This window comes from Coffea arabica, chromosome 10e (assembly GCF_036785885.1).
Source record: "Coffea arabica cultivar ET-39 chromosome 10e, Coffea Arabica ET-39 HiFi, whole genome shotgun sequence".
Taxonomy (NCBI): domain Eukaryota; kingdom Viridiplantae; phylum Streptophyta; class Magnoliopsida; order Gentianales; family Rubiaceae; genus Coffea; species Coffea arabica.
Window position 1 is genome coordinate 4912670 of NC_092328.1, and position 20343 is coordinate 4933012.

At 36.4% G+C, this 20343-nt stretch overlaps 2 protein-coding genes across 2 annotated transcripts; one reads left to right on the plus strand and one right to left on the minus strand.

Annotated features, from left to right (window-relative positions):
- The first annotated feature begins 4124 nt into the window (after positions 1-4124).
- Positions 4125-4616, plus strand: LOC140015457 (chaperone protein dnaJ 20, chloroplastic-like). Its single transcript, XM_072068053.1, has one exon. It carries the CDS (start codon positions 4125-4127, stop codon positions 4614-4616), a length of 492 nt encoding a protein of 163 aa, XP_071924154.1.
- Positions 4617-5003: 387 nt separating this feature from the next.
- Positions 5004-11972, minus strand: LOC113712618 (uncharacterized). Its single transcript, XM_072066698.1, has 10 exons — positions 11746-11972; positions 11354-11655; positions 10746-10884; positions 9803-9924; positions 9405-9608; positions 8844-8903; positions 7770-7908; positions 6970-7088; positions 5829-6050; positions 5004-5325 (listed from the first exon to the last, which is right to left on the minus strand). Exons 1-10 carry the CDS (start codon positions 11921-11923, stop codon positions 5131-5133), a joined length of 1680 nt encoding a protein of 559 aa, XP_071922799.1. The 5' UTR covers positions 11924-11972; the 3' UTR covers positions 5004-5130.
- Positions 11973-20343: the final 8371 nt, after the last annotated feature.

Below are 20343 nucleotides of genomic sequence, written 5' to 3' on the forward strand. Positions count from 1 at the left end.
TTGCCAGGGGTGTGCATTTGGTGCAAAAGCGGTAATTCGGTGCAATGAATTCGGTTATTCGATCTATCGAAATTTAAACTGTTTTTAATTACGAATTGGCCATAATCGAATTCATTTCGCAATCGATTTCAAATTTAAAAACGGTAATGAATTCGGTTAGATAGAATTCATCTATTTAAAAAAATTGATTTTTTTAAAAATTATTACCGATTTGATCTCCTAATTTATTCATAATTTAACACATTACTTATGTTCTAATTATTTTGTGGTTTAATTTAATTGGCATTTATTTGATCACTTATACCTAGAATCCTTAATTAATGATTTAAGGAACACATAAAAAGTGATTAATTTAAACTAGAATAAACCTTAGACTGTACAATGATTAGTGATAATTTATGAATTTATAATTTATAATGATTAATACTAAGTAATATTAGTTACAAACTTATAAATTAAAATGATTAGTGTTAGGTTATATTAGTTACAAACTTATAATTTATTTCAAATCAAAATAAAACTTATTTACTTACATATGTTATTGTGAAAGTCAATACACTAATACATTGATTTGCAATTCACATGCATTCACTTACACTGCGTAGTTGTCTTGTCTATACTTAGAGCCTTAAGATTAGTGAATAGATAATATGAATTTTTATGTTAAATATGTAATATAAATTTAGAGCACACTAATACTTGCAAGTTACAGATTACGCATTCAAATATTCAATAATTCAAACATGAATGATCAATGATGTATCAAATTACCAATATCTAAATTCTAATTACTAATTATGTTTATTGTTTAATATTTAGTATTATACATATATGTATTAATTATTATCTAATTCTAGTCATGTTACTCATGTGTAAAATAGTAAGTAGTTATCTTATATTGTTATGTATTACTATATATTTGTATTATTATAGTCATATAACAATTAACAGATATTAAAATAATATATTGTACATTATTATATATCATTATTATTATTATAAGTACATGATATGATGATAATACCATATACTAATTATTATTAATAGCATTTACCTATATAATATAATAATATATTAGTAGTATGTACTAATACTAAATCGTATTTATCTATATATTATATAATTTTATATACCAATTTGGTATTCAAATGCGGTAATGCGGTACTCTATTTCAATTACCGAATTTGAATGCGAAATCGGTTATTATCAAATTCATAATCTCATTACCTATTTCATATCATATTAGAATTCGGCGAATTCGTTATGAACCGAATTTGCTCACCCCTTGCCAAGTAACGGATTTAATGTACTTGCATTATTTGCCATGGAAAATTGAATTGCAACAAGCACCTTCCTGCAAAAATGTAATGTTTTTAACATTGACTCTTATTACTTACATTAAGAGAGAGAAGAATAAAATGGTCCAAATATATGTGTTGAATGTCCACTGATGCTCAACCACTTTAAATTGCATTCAAAAAAATAATTTTTAATTACCCATTGCATAAATGGAACCCAAGGTTGGGACAGTTAGCAACTTAATAGTCTCGAAATGATTTTGTCCAATTTAATAAAGGGAAAACGAGCTTTACATTATGCAAGCAATAATTGGTCAAGATTACATAGCAAAGAAAATAACAACTTGGCGGTCCTCAAACGAGAAAATTTAGATTAAATTTCCTATCAATTTTTTTGCTTTCTATCTTGAAGAGCGAGTTATTAAAAATCTTGTACACCAGATGCAATGCAAACAATTTATGGATTGCACATAAAAAAGAATGATTAAATGACATTCATTTCTTCTTCAGTTGCTTCTTTTCTTTCTCTTTCTTTTCTTTTTCCTTCTTCTTCTGCTCTTCCTTTTTCTTCTTCTCTTTCTCGGCTTTCCTTTTCTTTTCCTCCTCGGCTTGTTTCTTCTTCTCTTCCTTCCTTTTCTTCTCCTCTTTTTCCTTCCTCTCAGCCTCTTCCTTCTTTCTTTTTTCCTTTTCCTTCCTCTCAGCTTCTTCTTTTTTCTTCTTCTCCTTCTCCTTGGCTTTTCTCTCCTCTGCCTTCTTCTCCTTCTCTTTTTCCTTTTGTTTCTTTTTCTTCTTCATCTCCTCCAACTCCTCCTTTGTTTGCTGCTTCTTCAAGTTGAAACACATTTTGCCAGCTCCTTTTGGAATGAAATTTGCAGAACTCTACTTCTTTCCTATGATATATCAAAGAACACCCTAACAAATTGTTCTGCTCATGTTCTTTATACTTTACAGGCTGGCTGCATGGGATTAGGCTGTCCCTAATCTGCGTTGTCTCATGGCTAATCCGCCAAATATTTTGCTGCCGTCCAATCCTTTTGATTCAGGCATTTGTCTTGTTGCATGTGCACTTTTATTGCAATGAACCGTCATTTTTATCAAACCAAGAATGTTTCCACGCCAATAAACAAAAGTTGTCCAGCAAGCTCTTGTTTATTACAGTAATAACAATAACAAGAATCTATGCGCATTACACAGTAAATAAACAGTGCTACAAGAAGAAAACCGCAAATATTGGTTAAATGAGCAACACTTTCTATGCATCATCGTCACTACTGTTTGCACTCTATAAAGAAAGAATTATTTGCATCGATCTATGTGATTTGCCCAAGTAAGAATTCCTCTTATGCAACAAGAGCTCGTACAAACTAGTTGTAAAGAAACTTTAACAGTTAAAAAGTTTATAATAGATCTATAGATAATTAAAATGTCACCTTCTCACATAAATTTGGATGACTAAGATGATAAAAAAAGAAAAAGAAAAAGAAAATACAACCTAGTAATGTGCTACATAGTTAAAAGTGTTAGTTACTATTTGATTGCCTTGAAACTTCCATCTCCCACTCTCAGAATGATATTTTGCACTAAATCCCAATGCATGAGCCCATTCTTTCTGCTTAATCTGGTGCATTTCTGAACATTGTGGTTGGGGAAAAAAAAAAAAAGAGTAGATATCTTAATTTCTCCGAAAGTAAAATTTAAGAGATTATACAAAACATATGCAAAATTACATAATTCACGAATTGATCATCCTTGCCTACAATCGTCCCTAAATAGGACTAGTTAGTAAACAATTCTGTGATCCCAAAACAAAAGACTAGCATCCAAAACATTTCTTTTAGTGTTGTAATTATTGAAACTTCGAATCATAAAAAACCAATGGCACGAGAATTTGCCTATTATTTTATTTCCCCATTTGTTCCCCTTAGAGATCGCATCTTTCGAAATGCCTGCACCTAGTAGGCCAAGTACACTTGCCTCTAATTACCGCCCATGCAGCGGAACGCGTATCCTTTCCGAATCCTGGCTCTGTGGAAAGCCCATATTACATGTTGGATCCTTCGAAATTGTTCCAATCCCCATATGTTTTAGAAAAATTCTCTTAAATACACTGACAGACAGTGTGTGTATATATATATATATATATATTATCATTAATCTAATTTCAAATTTTGTATAGTTATCATTCAATTCAAAACACTGACATTGCGTACATCATCACCAATCCAATTTCAAATTTGATGTAATTGTCATTCATTCGAGCAGGCTGACAGTTTATACATTTTAGTGTCTATAAGATTAATCCTATGATCATATGTTTTATAACAGAAGACAATTATTCTTCGATTATGTTATTAGAAAAACAAAGAAAAAAAATTACAAAAGAAGGTCCATATCCAAAACATTTTTCTCTTAATTTCTTCGTTTTGTTTGGACTGCACGGTTCGATGGTTAATTCAACATCATTAATTTAGCTATCTAATTCTCAGTACGGCAATTCCGCGTAAGACTCAACAGACAATTTTTTTTTTTTTTTTTTGGACTCAACAGGCAATTTGATTTTGACAACATTCATTTATAAGTGTTTGGCTTTATTGCAACTGATCCTTATGACCGAGAAAGAAGACCGAAATTGCTGAGTTTTTGGCTTTATTGCTACTAATCTCTGTATACACCAATTCTAGAATGTTACGTTATTATCGAAGCAGTGAGTTTTATTGTATTATTCCTTGACAAAGTTTTCAAGTTTTATCCACTTCTACTAGTATGTATACATGAAAAAAGAAAAAACCCTCTCAGAGCCGGCTAGCAGCTAGTCTCATTGATAAAATGGATGCTTGCCTGAGCTCAACATTAAACAGAGGGAGCGGCATCATGATGAGCTTATCTGTACATCAGAATTTTAACGTTGTTTCATGCAGAGCTACCATGCAATGTGGACAGAAAAGGGCCATAAACTTTCGTGAAGTTCTGTCTGGTAGTGGAAGTGTCAGTGAGATAAAGAAGGCATACAGGAAAATGGCACTTCAGTATCATCCTGGCGTTTGTCATTCTTCCGTGGAGGAAGAATCCACCAAGATGTTTGTGGAGCTGCAGGAGGTTTATAGGAGTTTGATGGATGGAGCTTTGGAAAATGATTGCAGCTTTGGGGTAGGCTTGGAAGAGAGGCAATGCCCAGAAAGGCATCCAAGAAGCAAGTGGGAAAGCCAACTCATTGAATTGAGCAAACAATCTCAAATGCGAAGACTCCGGAAAGATGGAAGTTGGGGATGCAGAATGAGGGCTGGATTTATCCATCCGCGAACTTGTGATGTACTGTAGCATTCTTCTCCATACTTCCATCATCTTTTTACTATAATTTTTTTTAGGTCCATAAGATAGTTTTTCAGGGGTAGAAAAGCTATATTGGATTGAATTCTTTAATTGTTTTACCTTCATTCTTTTGTTTTACTTTTCATGAACCTTTGCATGTAAAATATGTGCTAGTGCCTTGGGTTGTAAGGTATTGGAAGATTGCTGGTTCTTAGACCCTTAACAATCCTTAGATATTTGTAATAGAAAAGGACGTATGAAACTCAAAGGCTTGAGTCTTGGCATGCTTTTCAACGACAAAGTCTTGAAAGAAAAAAGAAGAATTGTGCTGTTGTGCTTTGGTTTTTGGCTAATCAGTGTCATTTTTCTGGTGATGGAATAATTCAACAAACTGAATACGCAGTAAAAATTTTAAATAAAAAAAAATGTGACCTAGTTTTTTTTTTTATCATCGCAAAGTTTATGTCGAAAGCTTCAACGTTTGAAGAGACAAATCTGTCGTTTTAACTTTTGACTAAAGTAACTATTTACCAATGCAGAATTTTCCAAATATGTTGGACAAAACTTCTTCGGAAATATCTTCACCGCTTATCTGCCCAAGGGCCAGAGCAGCTTCCCTCAAATCTATTGTCCAAAAGTCCAGCGGAATTTCCTCCTCTATTGACGACTTTAATCTGACAAGAGCATCCCTAGTCCGAACAAGCTGCTCGCATTGTCTCTAACAATCAATAACATTTTGAAAATCAGAACCAAACATTTAAGGTATACAAATTAGAAAAGTTATGACACTGTAAAATGTAAATCCATATTGGAAGTACACAAGTCAGTGTAACCAAAGGAAACAAAGTACATAACTCAGTGGCCAGACATCCAAGAGGGTCTCAAACCATTGAGAAGGCAAACTCGAGTCTTTAGCACTAAATTGCATAACATGCCCAGACATACAAGAAGGTGAATATTCTAAGATAAAAATAGGTTATTGAATTATATCATGCGTAGTCGGATCCCCAGAAGCTCGTGATGGAAAGCAATGGAAGGCTTCTCTCTCCACGCTGGACTAACAAATATAGCTCAAATACAAATAATAGGTCATTGTGAAACCAACATCCAGAGACTTTGGAAGAGACAAATTAAGATGGCAATAAGTCAAGTTTCTCAGAGCAGATGAGAGACAGGAAAGTAGATATGATCTCACTTGCATATAAAGTTACAGGAACTAACCTGGTTCACCGCCCATCTGCAACCTCCTGCAGGAATTGTGTTAAGACCAACAATCTCTAGAACGGCAGCCTCTAGATCAGTAATCCCTTGTCCAGTGACAGCACATGTAAAAATAAGTTTATTGAAAGAGGTAGCTGTAGTGTCCCATTTGTAGGAGGTAGTTGGGGCACAATCAATTTTATTAACAACAAGGATTATTGGAGAGGTAGATCCTGATGCATCCTGGAATTACACAACAGACGATGAGAATCCGACGTTTAATCTCAGAAGCAGGAATCTCGGCATTAATTGCTGTTGGCTTATCCATATGGGATCTCATAAATACTATTGCCAACTAATTTGTTGGTTAATCATTTCAGCTATATTTTCTGTACAGACTATTCTGGCAACCTAAACAATCTAGGATAGCACCATGACAGAAGGCCAGAAACATCATTTCTGCTCAATCATTTCGGAAGCTACGCTAGCATGGTTTATTAGCCAGAAGTGCATATAGGGCACAACACTAAGCTGCAGCTGAGCAAAAGCAGAATCATAGGCATGCACCTGAGCACAGTGGTTCTGGTTTAAGTATTGAATGCCAAACTAAATTTTGACGGCCATGGATTAACGAATAATACATATTCCTAAATCTGAGCTTCATGATAACAAATTTAAAACTACTTATCATGCAAGCCAAGCAAGTAGCAAGCATTCTATGTGAAAGGTTACCAAATTCCAAATCTTGACATGCAACTCATCATTCAGATGCAGACTCAAGAGAAGCAAAAACATGACAATAAACTGGAACTGATTTGTGATAGTTTGAAAAACAAGTATTCCACTAACTGAGCATCTCAGCGGTGGGATTAAATAAGGGGACCAGCTCTTCTCCTCTCGAAGTACCTACCAGCAATAATCCAGTCATGCCAGTCTAAGGTTGCAACAAGAACTGAAGATAATTCCTATTTTCCATAATAATCAGCTTAACGGAGATATTTATCACTTCATAGCAGTGCAAACGCATAAAACACACATCCACAGTATTATGATCAATTTCCAGGGAGCACAATTTGGCCAGAAATTTTCACAATATGAAGAAATAAAAAGGTCTCTGCAAGTCTCTCATGTGCAATTCAAGGCAGTATGAAGAAAACAATACCTTGTTACTTTGAATCCTTTCTAGAAGTACGGTGTCCTCCATAGTCCACCCATCGGCTGCACTTACGGTCATGATAATAACATCAGCACTTGTAGCAACTGCTTCTGATCTTTCCACACCTGTTACACAGTCAAATTCAAGAATGACAATATCAGCATTTCCAACTTAAAATAAACATTATTTTCTGGTTTGAAAAATTAAGAAGCATATGGGCACTTGATATGGCTAAAGGTCTTCACACACAAGGAACAAAATAAGTGAATCAAATGCAGGTTGCAATCTTGTTTTAGCATAGCTTCTTTGAGTAAAAACATCGGTTGACGCTGTGACTTGGTATTCTCTTGCTGGTTATATAAAACAAGCCAATAGACAAGAACACTCAATTTGCCCAGGAATTCAATTTTCATCGGCTTTGACTAGTGCTTGTAACTCATACTTTGTTCTTAGATGACAGACGAGTCAAGTCAGCATGAAAAAACCAGCAATTTTTTACTTGTTTCACTATCTTTCTGACAAGCAAATGAAAAATATGAAATCTTAAAAGTAAACAAGCATGTTTTTGAGTTTTAAAGAAATTGCACAAGAAAGATAAAATCAGGAGTCTAATCATTGCCATTCTGTCACGTAATTTGACACAGAATTAAAACTATTCATAAGCAAATCTCCGAGTACTATGATAGAGAAGAACGACAGAAATCTAAGTTAGCCACGCTGAATAATCTAATGTATAAGTACAAAAGGAGATGTATTAGTGGCAACATTAACATTACAACTTAGCAAGGAAGATTGTCAGGACTTACCAATTTTCTCCACTATGTCATCAGTTTCCCTGATACCTGCTGTATCAAGAAGCGTTACAGGAATTCCATGAACTGATATACTGGCTTCTACAACATCACGTGTTGTACCAGCAATGCCTGTAACAATAGCTCTCTCACTCTGCATGCTAAAAGGTAAACAAGATACACAATCAGCAGTTGACAGAGCATCACAACAAGATGCTAAAATGATCATTATTCACATACAGCAATGCAACTCACATCCTCTCCCCAGATCTACACAATATGGCATTCTTCTAACTATTTCAGATTTTTTGTCTGACAAAAGTCTCCAGCACTTCAAGATAAGCAGCTTAGAGCTCATAAGATGTCAGGGATTAGTCATATACCAAGAAGCTCTGACCGTTTTGTCTTTTCTTTCTTAAGTTAAGCCAATAGCTTGGGATGATATCATTTTAAGATATCTTGGCAATTATTAGTCAGCTAATAGTGGAAAAAATGTGTGATTCTATGCAAATGACAAATTATGCAGTTAAAAAAGTCTTGCCCTTAACTAGTAACTATCTCTCTCTCTTCTCCAAGTTTCCACACATTTCTGTTCTTTCTTGTCATTCTCTTGGTCTTCTGATATCTCCATTCTTGGTTATTCCTTTCATTGACTCCTTAATTTTCTCACTAAAACTTCTCTCACTAAATAAGCATACAGCATCAATTCAACTTGGTCAAGAATTAGCTGCACTGAAATTCTTACATGAGAATGCCACCTATGTAGCTTAGAAAGTTGATTCCCCCCCCCCCAACCACCAAAAAAAAAAGAAGCAGAAAAGAAAAAGAGTTGAAAGATAATGAAAAGAGATTTCTTAAGTTCATTGACAAAAAAAATTCTACATAAAATTTCACAGTAAAAACTTGAAAGCAATTACGCACAACTGAGTGATTTGTAATACATTTAAGGTACATGCGTCAAAGATGGCTTTCAGCCTTTGTGCATGGACACAAACAATTCCTTAAGTTAAATCATGCGGTAGTTATTTTTAAGAAGTACTTCAGTGATAAACCAAAAGTTTGAAACAAATAAGAGAATTTCGAACATACTCTGCTCCAAGCATTAAGAAGGCTAGACTTTCCAACATTTGGTCGACCAATAATTGCTATCTGAAAGAAGATTTACAGGAAATAGCTTAACTTTCTGATAAATAAAGTATGAAGATGTTGTTCAAATTTAAATAGAAGCATCAAGAAAAGCCGTGAGTTGAACGGGCAGATTGCATAAGTTCCCCACCTTAAAAAGGTTGAATTCCCAACAATTAAAAAGTCTATTTTCAAGTATGGATTAGGAATCTAAAGTCAAGTAGACAACTTTTATTCCATCATGCAAAAGCAGAACAGTAACAATTATAGATGATGGAACACAAGAATACATTTCTTCTATATTTCACAAAAAAAAAAGGATTGATTACTGTAGGAAGGACAGGGAATTGCTTAGCAATCAAAAGGGGGGAAAAGAAAGAAAGATACAGAAATGGAAAAGATGTGTACCATGCATACAAAGGATGATAAGCTTTCATGTACATTTTAGTAAAAGAACTTTTTCTCCCCAGCTCTATTACTCAAACAAGAAAGGATTTGTTAAAAACCCCAAAATCCTTGCAATACCTGTAACCCAGATTGCAGAAGTTTGTCATAATTGGCAGTTTCTAATGCATTCTCCACATCTTGCAACATCATGTGTATTTTGCTTGCAATAGATTTTAAGTCTAGGGGTGGCATCTCATCCTCAAAATCTAGACGAGCTTCAATTTCCGTAAGCAACTCAATGCAGTTCATTCTTAGTGTTCGGACCATCGCAGAGAAACCTCCCTGTTAAAAAACAAGGATTTTATTTTCACAGAGAGCCTACTATTGGACATACCACATATGATGCATATAATCTACAGCTAGCTTAAAAAATGGAAGAAATATCTAAAATTGCATTTCTGGTCAAAAAAGAATCTTCTATTTACTAACCAATAAAATATCAATTATCAATTAAACCAGAAATTAATGGAATTTACTTGTATTCCAGCCAGTGCAGAGTCTGCAGCTGCCACCGATTTTGCTGAGATAAGTTTTTCCACATTTTCTGCTTGAGAGAGATCTAAGCGACCATTTAAAAAAGCTCGAAGTGTGAACTCCCCTGATAAAGTCAAGACAATAATTGCATCAGCTTAGAGCACTGTCTCTATTCCACTTATAGATCAACAGCTTCTTTTAAAATGCACGAGGCACTTGAACATGTACTGATTTAACCTAAACAGTTCAACTAGCACAATTATTGCAGACGGGCTACAGAGTATAATGAGTTCCACGTCAGTTGAGATCCATACTTCCAGGAGAAAAAATCAATTTCAATAGCACCAATTGATATGCTATTGAAGAACCAATGACATGACTTAGGAACCAATGAGATGCTACCCTTTGAAGAACCAAATGGATAACCTAAAACGTTTTAGAAGCTTGACTAAGAACTAATATTCATGGTCTCAAGGACCATACGATCCAGAGTAGACAATAGATCAACCCAAACACAGCTTCACTGCTCTTGACATCATAAGTATTGACATATAACTACTTCCTTGACCATCTACACTAAGCACAGATTCAAATTCCTTCAAGAAAATATAGTTTTCAAGGCATAAATTAGTGAAGTTAAACATCAATGCCTACCCGTTAGGGAATTCAACTTGCCATCATTAGATAAACTTCAATCAGACAAGTGCAACTTTGAGAAATAAAATTTGCCTAAATTGTTAAAGCCAGTTGCAACAGATAAGCTACATTTCAGAAAGTCTAGAAGAAGTCAAAAAGTACTTCAGGTGCCTGTAGTAAATAAATTACACCTTAAATGTTACAACCTAGAGCTTTAATTTGTAATCAGTCCATTTTAGCCCTATTTCTACAAGACTAATTCTACAGAAATAATTAACTCAAAAAATTCAGTGACAAGTAAGGACAAACCAGGTTCTGCAAGCTTTGCTCCAGCTTCTACACAAGTCCTCAATACACGGCGCAGACAAACTTCACTTCCATGACATTGGAGTTCAATCACATCTTCCCGAGTGTATGAATTTGGGGCCAGCATTGGCAGCACTAAAACCTACACCAAGTTACGAATGTCCATTTATGCATGAAAAAATCACTCTTCCCATCAAGTAAAAGCACAGCCAACAAAATCTACGTCACCAACACAAGCAATTTGCCCTAAGAATATAGCGACCATGGCTGAAAAACATGAAATCAGTCAAACATTTTTTTTTCCTTTTTATTCCACAACTAAACGAACAGCTGATATACAAATTCAAACTACCTAATTATACCACTTTTGATTTGATCAATACGCTATAATCCATATCCAGGAAACAAAATCATAGAAAGAGTGAATCTTCCAGAAAAGCAAACATAGAAATTTGCAGAAAATTTAAAAACAAAAACAAAAAATGGCAGGAATGTTTCATGTTAATAGAAAAAGGAGCAACAATTGCTTCCCTACTCCACAAAAGACTACAATCACTATAAGAAATGCAGCAATCACATGGACATTAAAATCGACAATTAGTAACTTATACCTCGTCAATCAAATTCCCTTGAAGATCCAAGACCTCACCATACTCCACGAAATGGCTCTTAGGCCTCCAAATTGAAGTTCTCCCTTTCTTTTTGGACATTGGACGAAACAAACGCCCAACGACAGCCACAGAGGACGGCCCTGATAACCTAACAATCCCGACAGCGGCAGGAGGACCACCCAAGGAGGTAACAATGGCTGCAATGGTGGTTGAGTTCCCAAAATGCTGCTGCTGCTGCTCATAAGAGCCCACAACTCCATCTCCTACCAATCTCTCATCTTTATTCAAAACAAACGTGTTTTCTGCGACAAAAAGATCAAAACTTCAGAACCCACATGAGAAATATTTTTTAAAAAAATAAGTATAATTTTGGGGAGCTGGAGGGGCTTTACCTCTATGAGAAGCATGGAGGCAGGGGAAGGGAGTAGAGTAGGAAGAGAAGAAAGAAGACAACTTTTTGGAAAGCGGGATTGAGAGCTTCGGGAAGGAAGAGGAAGCAATAATCTTGCGGGTTGAGGAAGTTGGGTGCAAGTGTACGAGGAGATAGCGCAGTGCTAGAACTAGAGCCATCGGGGTGTTTCAGATTCTGCCTCGGTATATTTTGTGCTGAAGAAGAGATGAGCAGTTGCTTCCGCTAAAAGCACCCCACGCTTTTTTTTAAGATTAATTACATTTACATCCCTTGAGGTTTGTCCAAACTACGAATCAATCCCCAAGATTTGACCAAATTAGAATAACCTCCTTATCACTGACAGCGTTAGAATCTCACCAACAGCAGTAATGAAATGATAGGAATGCCCTCTTTATTAAAGGGTCCAAAATGATTAAAAACAGAAAAGAAAAAATAGGATTAAAAATTTTGAACAATGAAAATAATAAAAAATTTAAAAAGTACAATATAAAGGAAAAAAAATTAGGGGAAAACCAATATGCAATTAGTTTAGTTACCAATTTGTATTAACAAAGAAAAAAGAAAAGAAAACCCAAATATGCCAGAATCCTTTTACCACTATCCTCTACCTTCTTTTCCACATGTCTCCTCTTCTCGTCCCTGAACTGTGCTCTCCAATTAGTCCTTTTCATCCAGTGATGTTCTTTTTTCCTCTTTGCTTCCTTAGCTCTCCTCTATCTTTGTCAACAACCCAATTCAAATTTTCTATAACCCAGTCCTCTCCATTGATATCATCTTCCCATCTTTGATTCCTCTACCAAACCATAACATGAAAGATTAAGATGCCTTCAAATTCAAGTTCTCGAGAAAAATGTTGAAGAGCATAAAACTTGTTAATTAGATTTTTCCTGAGGTTTGAGTTTAAGATGATAAATAAAAATTGGTGTAACTATTCAATGATTTTTCTCTAATACCCATATTTTTTCATGATCATTTTGGTATGAATTTTGTAATTTTTAGTTGTTATTCAGTGAGACGAAGAGTGGAACAGCCATAGTTTTCATTCTATGTGGTTGTTCTTTGATCATTTTTTGCCAATTTTCATGATGAAAACAGCTTTCTAGACAAAATACGAGTTAGATGGGCAATGTCACTGATCTTAGTTATTAAAAGTGGTGGAGGCAGGCCGCCATGGTTGTCGGCGACCATTTACACTACCCCTGTTATGGTTGAAATTTTTTTTCCTCGACAATACAAAGGTAGTAGAAGACAGAAAATAAAACAACAAAAGAAAATATAAGTTTTAATGGTGGGTGCTTTGGTACATTCCCTACATACTATTTGTTGTGGTCATACAAATGAATGGTCAAACGTCTTCTGACTAACGGCAAGGAGGTAGCTGTTATAGATTTGTGAGTTTGAAGGCCTGTTTTGTAATTTGGCCAAATGTTAGGGACTAATTTGTAGTTTGGCCAAATCTCAGGAGAGGTAGATGTAATTAACCTTTTTTTTTTATTTGGGTAGGAGCTAGAGGCCTAATTTTGGTTTAACTTAATCAATTAATTATTTTGGCTCAAAATGGAGATTTAGAAAAGTTGAAGGGTTTAGTAATGGATTACTTACCCTGAGGCAACTTTTCCATTTGAAGATTTTTCTTAAGATTGCTATACCATTTTAGGTTAATTCAATTGGTTTACATCCTTGTTAAGTTTTCATTTTTATAGGTCACAATTTTTTTCACAACCAAATTTAAATTCTTAATTTAATTGAGGGAAGGATGTGTTAGATGGCACGTAGGAAGGGAACGTAAGTAAGAGATCCTGAATTCGAAACATTTGACCTACACTAAGAAAATGTTGTTAATTTAATTGACAATTTTTTTCACTACCATTACCGTATAATGTTGAAATATTTGTGTGAATTATACTTTAATTGATATTGGTGTTAATATATTTATTCTAGATATAATAATTCGAATCATGGATTATTGATTGATAATAATGTTGGTTCTATTGTCATCATGCAAGACTCTATAAAGGGGAGTTCAATTTTGATAGGTTTAAATGTTGAGAAAACTTAAATAACATTTACACTAATTCGTACCTATTGAAATAAATTTAAAAAATTGGTGTGGAATTTGAGACAGAAGAAGCAGCCTACCATTTTTATAATGCATATGCGAATCAAATCAAAGGTTGCTATTATAGAATTTGAGACAGAAGAAGCAGCCTACTATTTTTATAATGCATATGCGAATCAAATGTTGGTATGGAATTCCAGATAAAAGAAACAACCTAAAACAAATTTTATAATGTATATGCAAAATTAGTAGGTTTTAGCGTAAAAGGGACAGGAGGCCACCCACAAAAACCACATAAACTTCTTTTAGCCTAATTAAAGTTGTTCATTTGTTTTTTTTTTTTTTTTTTTTTTGCAAAGGTTTAGATCTCACCCACCCACCCAACATTGACTATGGAATCCCTTTTTAAATCGCTACAAACCTTGATCCGCGTCATTGCCTTTGATTGGCCACAATTTTAGCTAGCTATCCTCATAAATAGACTTGGGCGTTTCACTTTATATCCTCATCAGCCTCCTAGTTAACCAAATAAATATGCTCATTAACGGTTTAGATCTCACCTACCCAATATTTTAGACACAAACCATTGGATCCCTTTCTAAATCGCTAAAAATCCAATCCACGTCATTGTCTTTGATTGGCCATAATTTTAGTGATCTAGACTTTAATTTTCAATTTTAGCCTCACTAGCATCAGTAACATTTTTTAAAATTAAACTTGAAATTGATGGCGTCGAAAAAGAACGGGTCGGAGAAAGGAGTCGGAGGCAAGAAGCGACCTTCATGTTTGGTTTTGCTAAAAGACCTATCCAATTCATGTATTGTTTATAAAAGCTATCAGTAGGAAAAATAGTTTTGGAACCATCGGACGTTGGTTATTAAGTATATGATGTATGTTCGATAAACATTGACAAAATAAAATTCAAAAATTTCTTTGTAGAACTTATGTTATAAATTGGCTGGTGGTGATAAGGCATTGAATGATGGAAACAGCAACAGCGAGAGTCCATGCAATTACCCAAAAATTCTCTCCTCTAGTGAGAGCAGCTTTCTCTCTCTAAACTAAGAGCTATTTCTTCTCGCGTGGAAGTTCAAAATTTCCCAAACTTCAAAAAACCTAATATTCATTGCCTATCTTTGATCATCCTCGATTGTTTCAAACTTGGGTGAAAGTGCGTGCCAATCATAATCCTATATCATAATAATGCCTTCCATTACGAAGAATAAAAGTTCTCCAGGATGGTTTTGACTGAGTTAGTTGAGCTCGGAGGGCTCTCTCAGCTCATCTTGGCTCGGTCTAGATCGTTTGAGTAAGTGTCGTCCATTCCGTAGTAGCTGCGGTTACATCGTTTTGCTGGAGCTGTAGGTTGAGCTCTCTTCGTCCTTTCTGCCTCTGGTTGTTCCTTTTTTGTTTTCTTTCATTTTCGGTTGAGTTTGGTGATCTATCGACCAGTAGTTCCTTCGGTTTGTTTCTGTGCTGTGTTTTGGTTGTGTTTCCGTGTTAATCTTTGAGTTTGTTTGTTTGATCTCGAGTGGTGTTTGTCTTCTTCGTTTTATTTTTGTTGTGTCCTAGCTCGTTTGTGTTCTCTTTGTTCTTGCTGAATCTTTGCTCGATTGCTTGTTTTCACATCGATCGGATCTAGTTCTGTCCAAGTCTATGTTGTGCTGGTCTGGTTAGTAGTGGAGTGATTCTGTCGGAACTTGAGTTTCGAGCGAATGGCTGAGGATCTGGAAGAGGTGCTGAGGAAGTTTGTGTTGTCTGAAAAGGAGGCAGGAGGAATACAGATTGAAGGTGAGGACGTCCTTCAGAGTCTGGATGAATGTAAACGAAGTGTTATTGGGAAGGTTTTTGGGGATAATGTGGCTCATATAGCTGGAGTTAGAAGTTTTGCTAATAATATGTGGATTTTTGCGAAAAATCTGAGGGTGGTGGAAATTGGTATTAATAAGTTTCAATTTATATTCGATAATATGCATGATAGGGAGAAGGTCTTGGGAGGGAGACCATGGACATATGATAATCAGCCTCTAATTTTAGTGCCGTAGAGGGATGGAATAGAAACTAAGGAGGAAGTCTTTACTAAAACATGGATATGGTTACAGATTTGGAATTTACCTATGCACTGGATATCTAAGGAAGCAGGGAAGAAGATTGGAAGTATTTGTGGAGCTATTAAGGAAATTATAGTACCTAATGGGGGGGAGAGAAGGTAAACATTTAAAAGTGCTTGTAGAAATTGATCTGACTCAGCCTCTACTAAGGAGAACAACAGTCAAAATGAATGGAGTGGGAAGATGGATTGATTTTAAATACGAAAAGTGCCCAGACTTCTGTTATTGTTGTGGGCGTATGGGGCATAATGAGAGGAACTGCAAGGATAAAGGCCTGTACCTCAACAAGGAGACTCAATATGGAGTTTGGCTCAAGGCCAGTGGGCCTAAAAGTCCCCATAAGAGACAATCGACTGCAGAATAGACATCAAAAATGATGGAGGAGAATAGGTCTGGTCAGGCTTGAAATAGGGGACAGGGACAGTACTTGTTGACTTGGGGATCAATAGAGGACAGCTACAGGGCAGGAGGGGTGGAGGAGTGGGGTGATGACATAGCAGGAGTTAAGGATATATCTGGGGACAAGGAGGGAGAAGTAGGAAAACCAGTACAGAAAGAACAAATGGACAAAGGGGTAGGGGGCACAAAGGATAGGTCAGAACAACAAATAGATAGTGTTGGGAATATGGAGGAGGTGTGGAACCTGGGAGGGAGAAAGGGAGGAATGAGATGATTAGGGACCAGCCTGGAGAAGTAGTTATACAGCATAAAAATAGTAATGAGCAGGATATAATGTGGATTGATGGATGCATGAAAACTGAGAAATCACAAAAATAGGAAGGACACTATGATAGTATTGAGACTGAGGGTAATCATACAGGAGTAGGTAGAGGAAAGGAAAATACAGTTGGCAAATATAGAAGGAGTAAGGCATGGAAAAGACTGGTACAGGAGGTGGGGAAGAGAAAGCCACTCACTGATAGCAATGGGATCATCGAAATGGATGTGGATACTGGGAAGAAGAAATATGTGGATAGGGAGGGAGACTATAGGGAAGATGGTAAAGGTGGAAATAAGACATGCAGGAAACTGGAATTGGAAGGTAAGGGGAATGAGCTAGTGAAGGTGGGGGAACCCAACCTTAATGGGGCCCCACAGTGTCTATGAGGGTCCTGGTGTGGAATTATCGAGGTGTGGGAAGACCCTTAACAGTTTCCCAAATAGAGGAAGTCAATAGACTCCACTTCCCAGAAATTGTGTTCTTAGCTGAGACTAAAAATAAGAAGTGTTATATGAATAAACTGAAGGTGAAACTTAAGTTTGATAACTTGTTTGTAATAGATCCAGTAGGAAGGTTTGGGAGCTTGGCTGTAATGTGGAAAAAAGAGGTTCAGGTCAAAAAAATGTTATACATGAACTTTACTATAGAATTATGCATTGAGGACCTGAGAAAAAGGATTTTCTGGTGGTTGGTTTGCATATATGCCAGTACAGATGATGCTACTAGGGAGCAGCAGTGGCAAATTATTGGGAATAGGAAGGTTTTATGGGGTAATAGATGGTTGATAGCTGGGGATATGAATGACATAGTGAGTAATGGTGAAAAGTGGGGAGGGGTACAGAGGCCTGAAAGGAGCTTTAAACAGTTTAGAGACTTTATTAGTTCAAACGAGCTGATAGATATTGGATTCGAAGGGAAACCTTGGACTTGGAGTAATAATTGGGACAATGAGGGAGAAGTAAGAGAGAGGTTGGATAGAATGCTTGGTAGTAGGGTGTGGAGGAGGAAGTTTGAGAAAGCAAAATGCTGTCATATACACAATGAGGCTTTTGATCACTGTATGCTCCTACTACATACTGAACCAAAGGAAAAAAAGTGGAAAAGAAGATTTTGTTTTGATAGGAGGTGATTGCAGTATCAGGAGGTGAATGGGGTGGTGAAGAGGGCTTGGGGAAAAGTGCAGGTGGGGTCAAGGCTATTTCAGGTTAAAAATAGGATAAAGGAGTGTAGGATAGCTTTGTTGAGTTGGAATAGGAGCTTGAAGAATAATGCTAGGAGTGATATAGATATGATCAAGAAGGAGATCCAAGAGATGCATGAGAGTAAGGCCAAGGACAGGAAACAAAAGATCTGTGAGCTGAAGAGAAGGCTAGCTGATGCATATAAGAAAGAGGAAGTATTCTGGGGGCAAAAAGCTAGAATAAACTAGCTGCGAGAAGGGGATAAGAACACTGGTTATTTTCATGCAATTGTTGCAGGGAGAAAGAAGAGGAATACTATTACAACATTGCAGAAGGCTGGGGGAGATTGGTGTGAAAATGAGGAGGAAGTAGTGGAGGAGATTACTGTTACTTTGACAGTCTCTTTATCTCTTCCAGTCCTAAGGAATTTGCTCCAGTTATTCAGTGTATCCCACAGATCATTACTGCTTAAATGAACTCACTACTGACCAAGCCAAAACAGAAATGGAGGTAAAAAAAGCAGTCTTCTCCTTACATCCTAACAAAGCTCCAGGTCCTGATCGTATGAGTTCTGTCTTTTTTCAAAAGTTTTGGAATATTGTCAAGCTAGATTTGATTGTTGCTATATCTAGTTTCTTCCATTCTGGCAATCTGCTCAAAGCTATAAATGAAACAAGTATCACTCTGATTCGAAAAATTGATTCTCCTATCTCAGTTTCTCAGTTCAGGCCTATTAGCTTGTGTAATATGGTATATAGAGTCATTTCTAAAATCCTTGTTAATAGGGTCAAACCTTTCTTGAACTGTTGTATTAGTGCTAATCAATGTGTTTTTATCCCAGGAAGGCATATTACTAATAATATTATGATTGCACATGAATTCATTCACTATTTGAACAATAGGAAGAGTGGTACGAATGTTTTTATAACTATTAAACTAGATATGGCTAAAACCTATGATAGGGTGGAATGGGGTTTCCTTGAAAAGGTCATGGCTAAAATGGGATTTTGTTCTACCTGGATCAATTAGATTTTAAAGTGTGTATCATCTGTGACTTATAGTTTCAATATTAATGGGGAGAAAAGGGGTTTTGTCAGGCCTTCTAGAGGAATTAGGCAAGGGGATCCACTGTCCCCTTATTTGTTCCTTTTGGTCTCTGAGGAGCTGTCTAGATTGCTCAACACAGCCATGAGGGAACACGGAATCTCAAGACTAAAAATTGCTGCTGCAAGCCCTGCTCTCTCACACATTTGTCTGCAGATGATACTTTAATTTTCTGCAGGGCAACACAGGAGGAAGCAGATAGAGTGCGGCAGTTGGTGGAGATATATGGGAAAGCATCTGGGCAGTGTATCAATATGGAGAAGTCTTTTGTATTTTTTAGTAAGAATACTGAGGAGAGTAGTATTAAGGGGATTCTGCAGGAGCTGGGAGGAATGCAACATGTAAGGCAGAGTAGATATTTGGGGCTCCCTATATTAATTGGGAGGTCTAAGGCACAAGTGTTTAACTATATAAGGGACAAGGTAAGTAGCAGAATAAAGGGATGGAAGAAGAAGTTGCTAAGCCAGGCAGGTAAGGAGGTTTTGCTAAAGGCAGTGGTTATGGCAATTCCAAATTATGCTATGAACTGCTGCAGGCTCCCTGTTGGACTATGTAAAGACATCAGCAAGGATATGGCTAAATTCTGGTGGGAAAGTAAGAAAGAGGAGAAATGAATACACTGGATAGGATGACAGAAGTTGACCCAAGTCAAGGGGAAGGGAGGGTTGGGTTTTAGGGATTTGCAAGAGTTTAACAAAACCATATTAGCAAAACAGTTGTGAAGGGTGATAACCAACCCAAATTTGATGGTAAGCAAGGTACTAAGAGGGAGGTACTTTAAGGGAGAGTCGATATGGAGGATGAAGCCTAGAAATTCTGACTCATGGATGTGGAGGAGTGCGGTTAGTGCGAGGGAGGTGCTGGAAAGGGGGGCTAGGAAACGGATAGGAGATGGAGGTACTGTTAATATATGGAGGGATACATGACTCTCAGATGGGGGTCATGGTAAGATAACAACTACAAGGCCCCCAGGGTGTCAAATTCAGTTGGTGAAGGAGTTAATACAAAATGGGGAATGGAATCGAGCACTGGTGAAAGGATTGTTTAACAAGGCAGATTGTAAAAGGATCCTGGCTATACCATTGAGCTTATATGGAGGGAAGGATAGACTTATATGGCCGTATAGTAAGAATGGGGAGTAATCTGTCAGGACAGGATATATGGTGGCTAAGGAGTTGCAACAAGAAAGAACAGGGGTAGGAGTGCAGCAGGAGAGGAGTAGTAGAAATGAGCAAGGAACTGAGGTGTGGAAGTTCCTATAGGGTCTTAATATGAAACATAAACTTAAGCATTTTATATGGAGGGGGCTGCAAAATATTTTGCCAGTTAATGAGGTGATCAAAAGAAGGGTTGGAAGAGGATCTGAGTTGTGCGCCTGCAGTGGGGAGCAACTTGAAACCCT

Excerpts from the sequence above, each read along its gene's own strand:
- LOC140015457 (XM_072068053.1), top strand. The coding sequence starts at position 4,125 with ATGGATGCTTGCCTGAGCTCAACATTAAACAGAGGGAGCGGCATCATG.
- LOC113712618 (XM_072066698.1), bottom strand. The coding sequence starts at position 11,923 with ATGGCTCTAGTTCTAGCACTGCGCTATCTCCTCGTACACTTGCACCCA. Across the intron at positions 9,925-10,745 it reads AGCAAAGCTTGCAGAACCTG|GGGAGTTCACACTTCGAGCT; the intron begins GTTTGTCCTTAC and ends TGACTTTATCAG. Across the intron at positions 5,326-5,828 it reads GCAGATGGGCGGTGAACCAG|AGACAATGCGAGCAGCTTGT; the intron begins GTTAGTTCCTGT and ends ATTGATTGTTAG.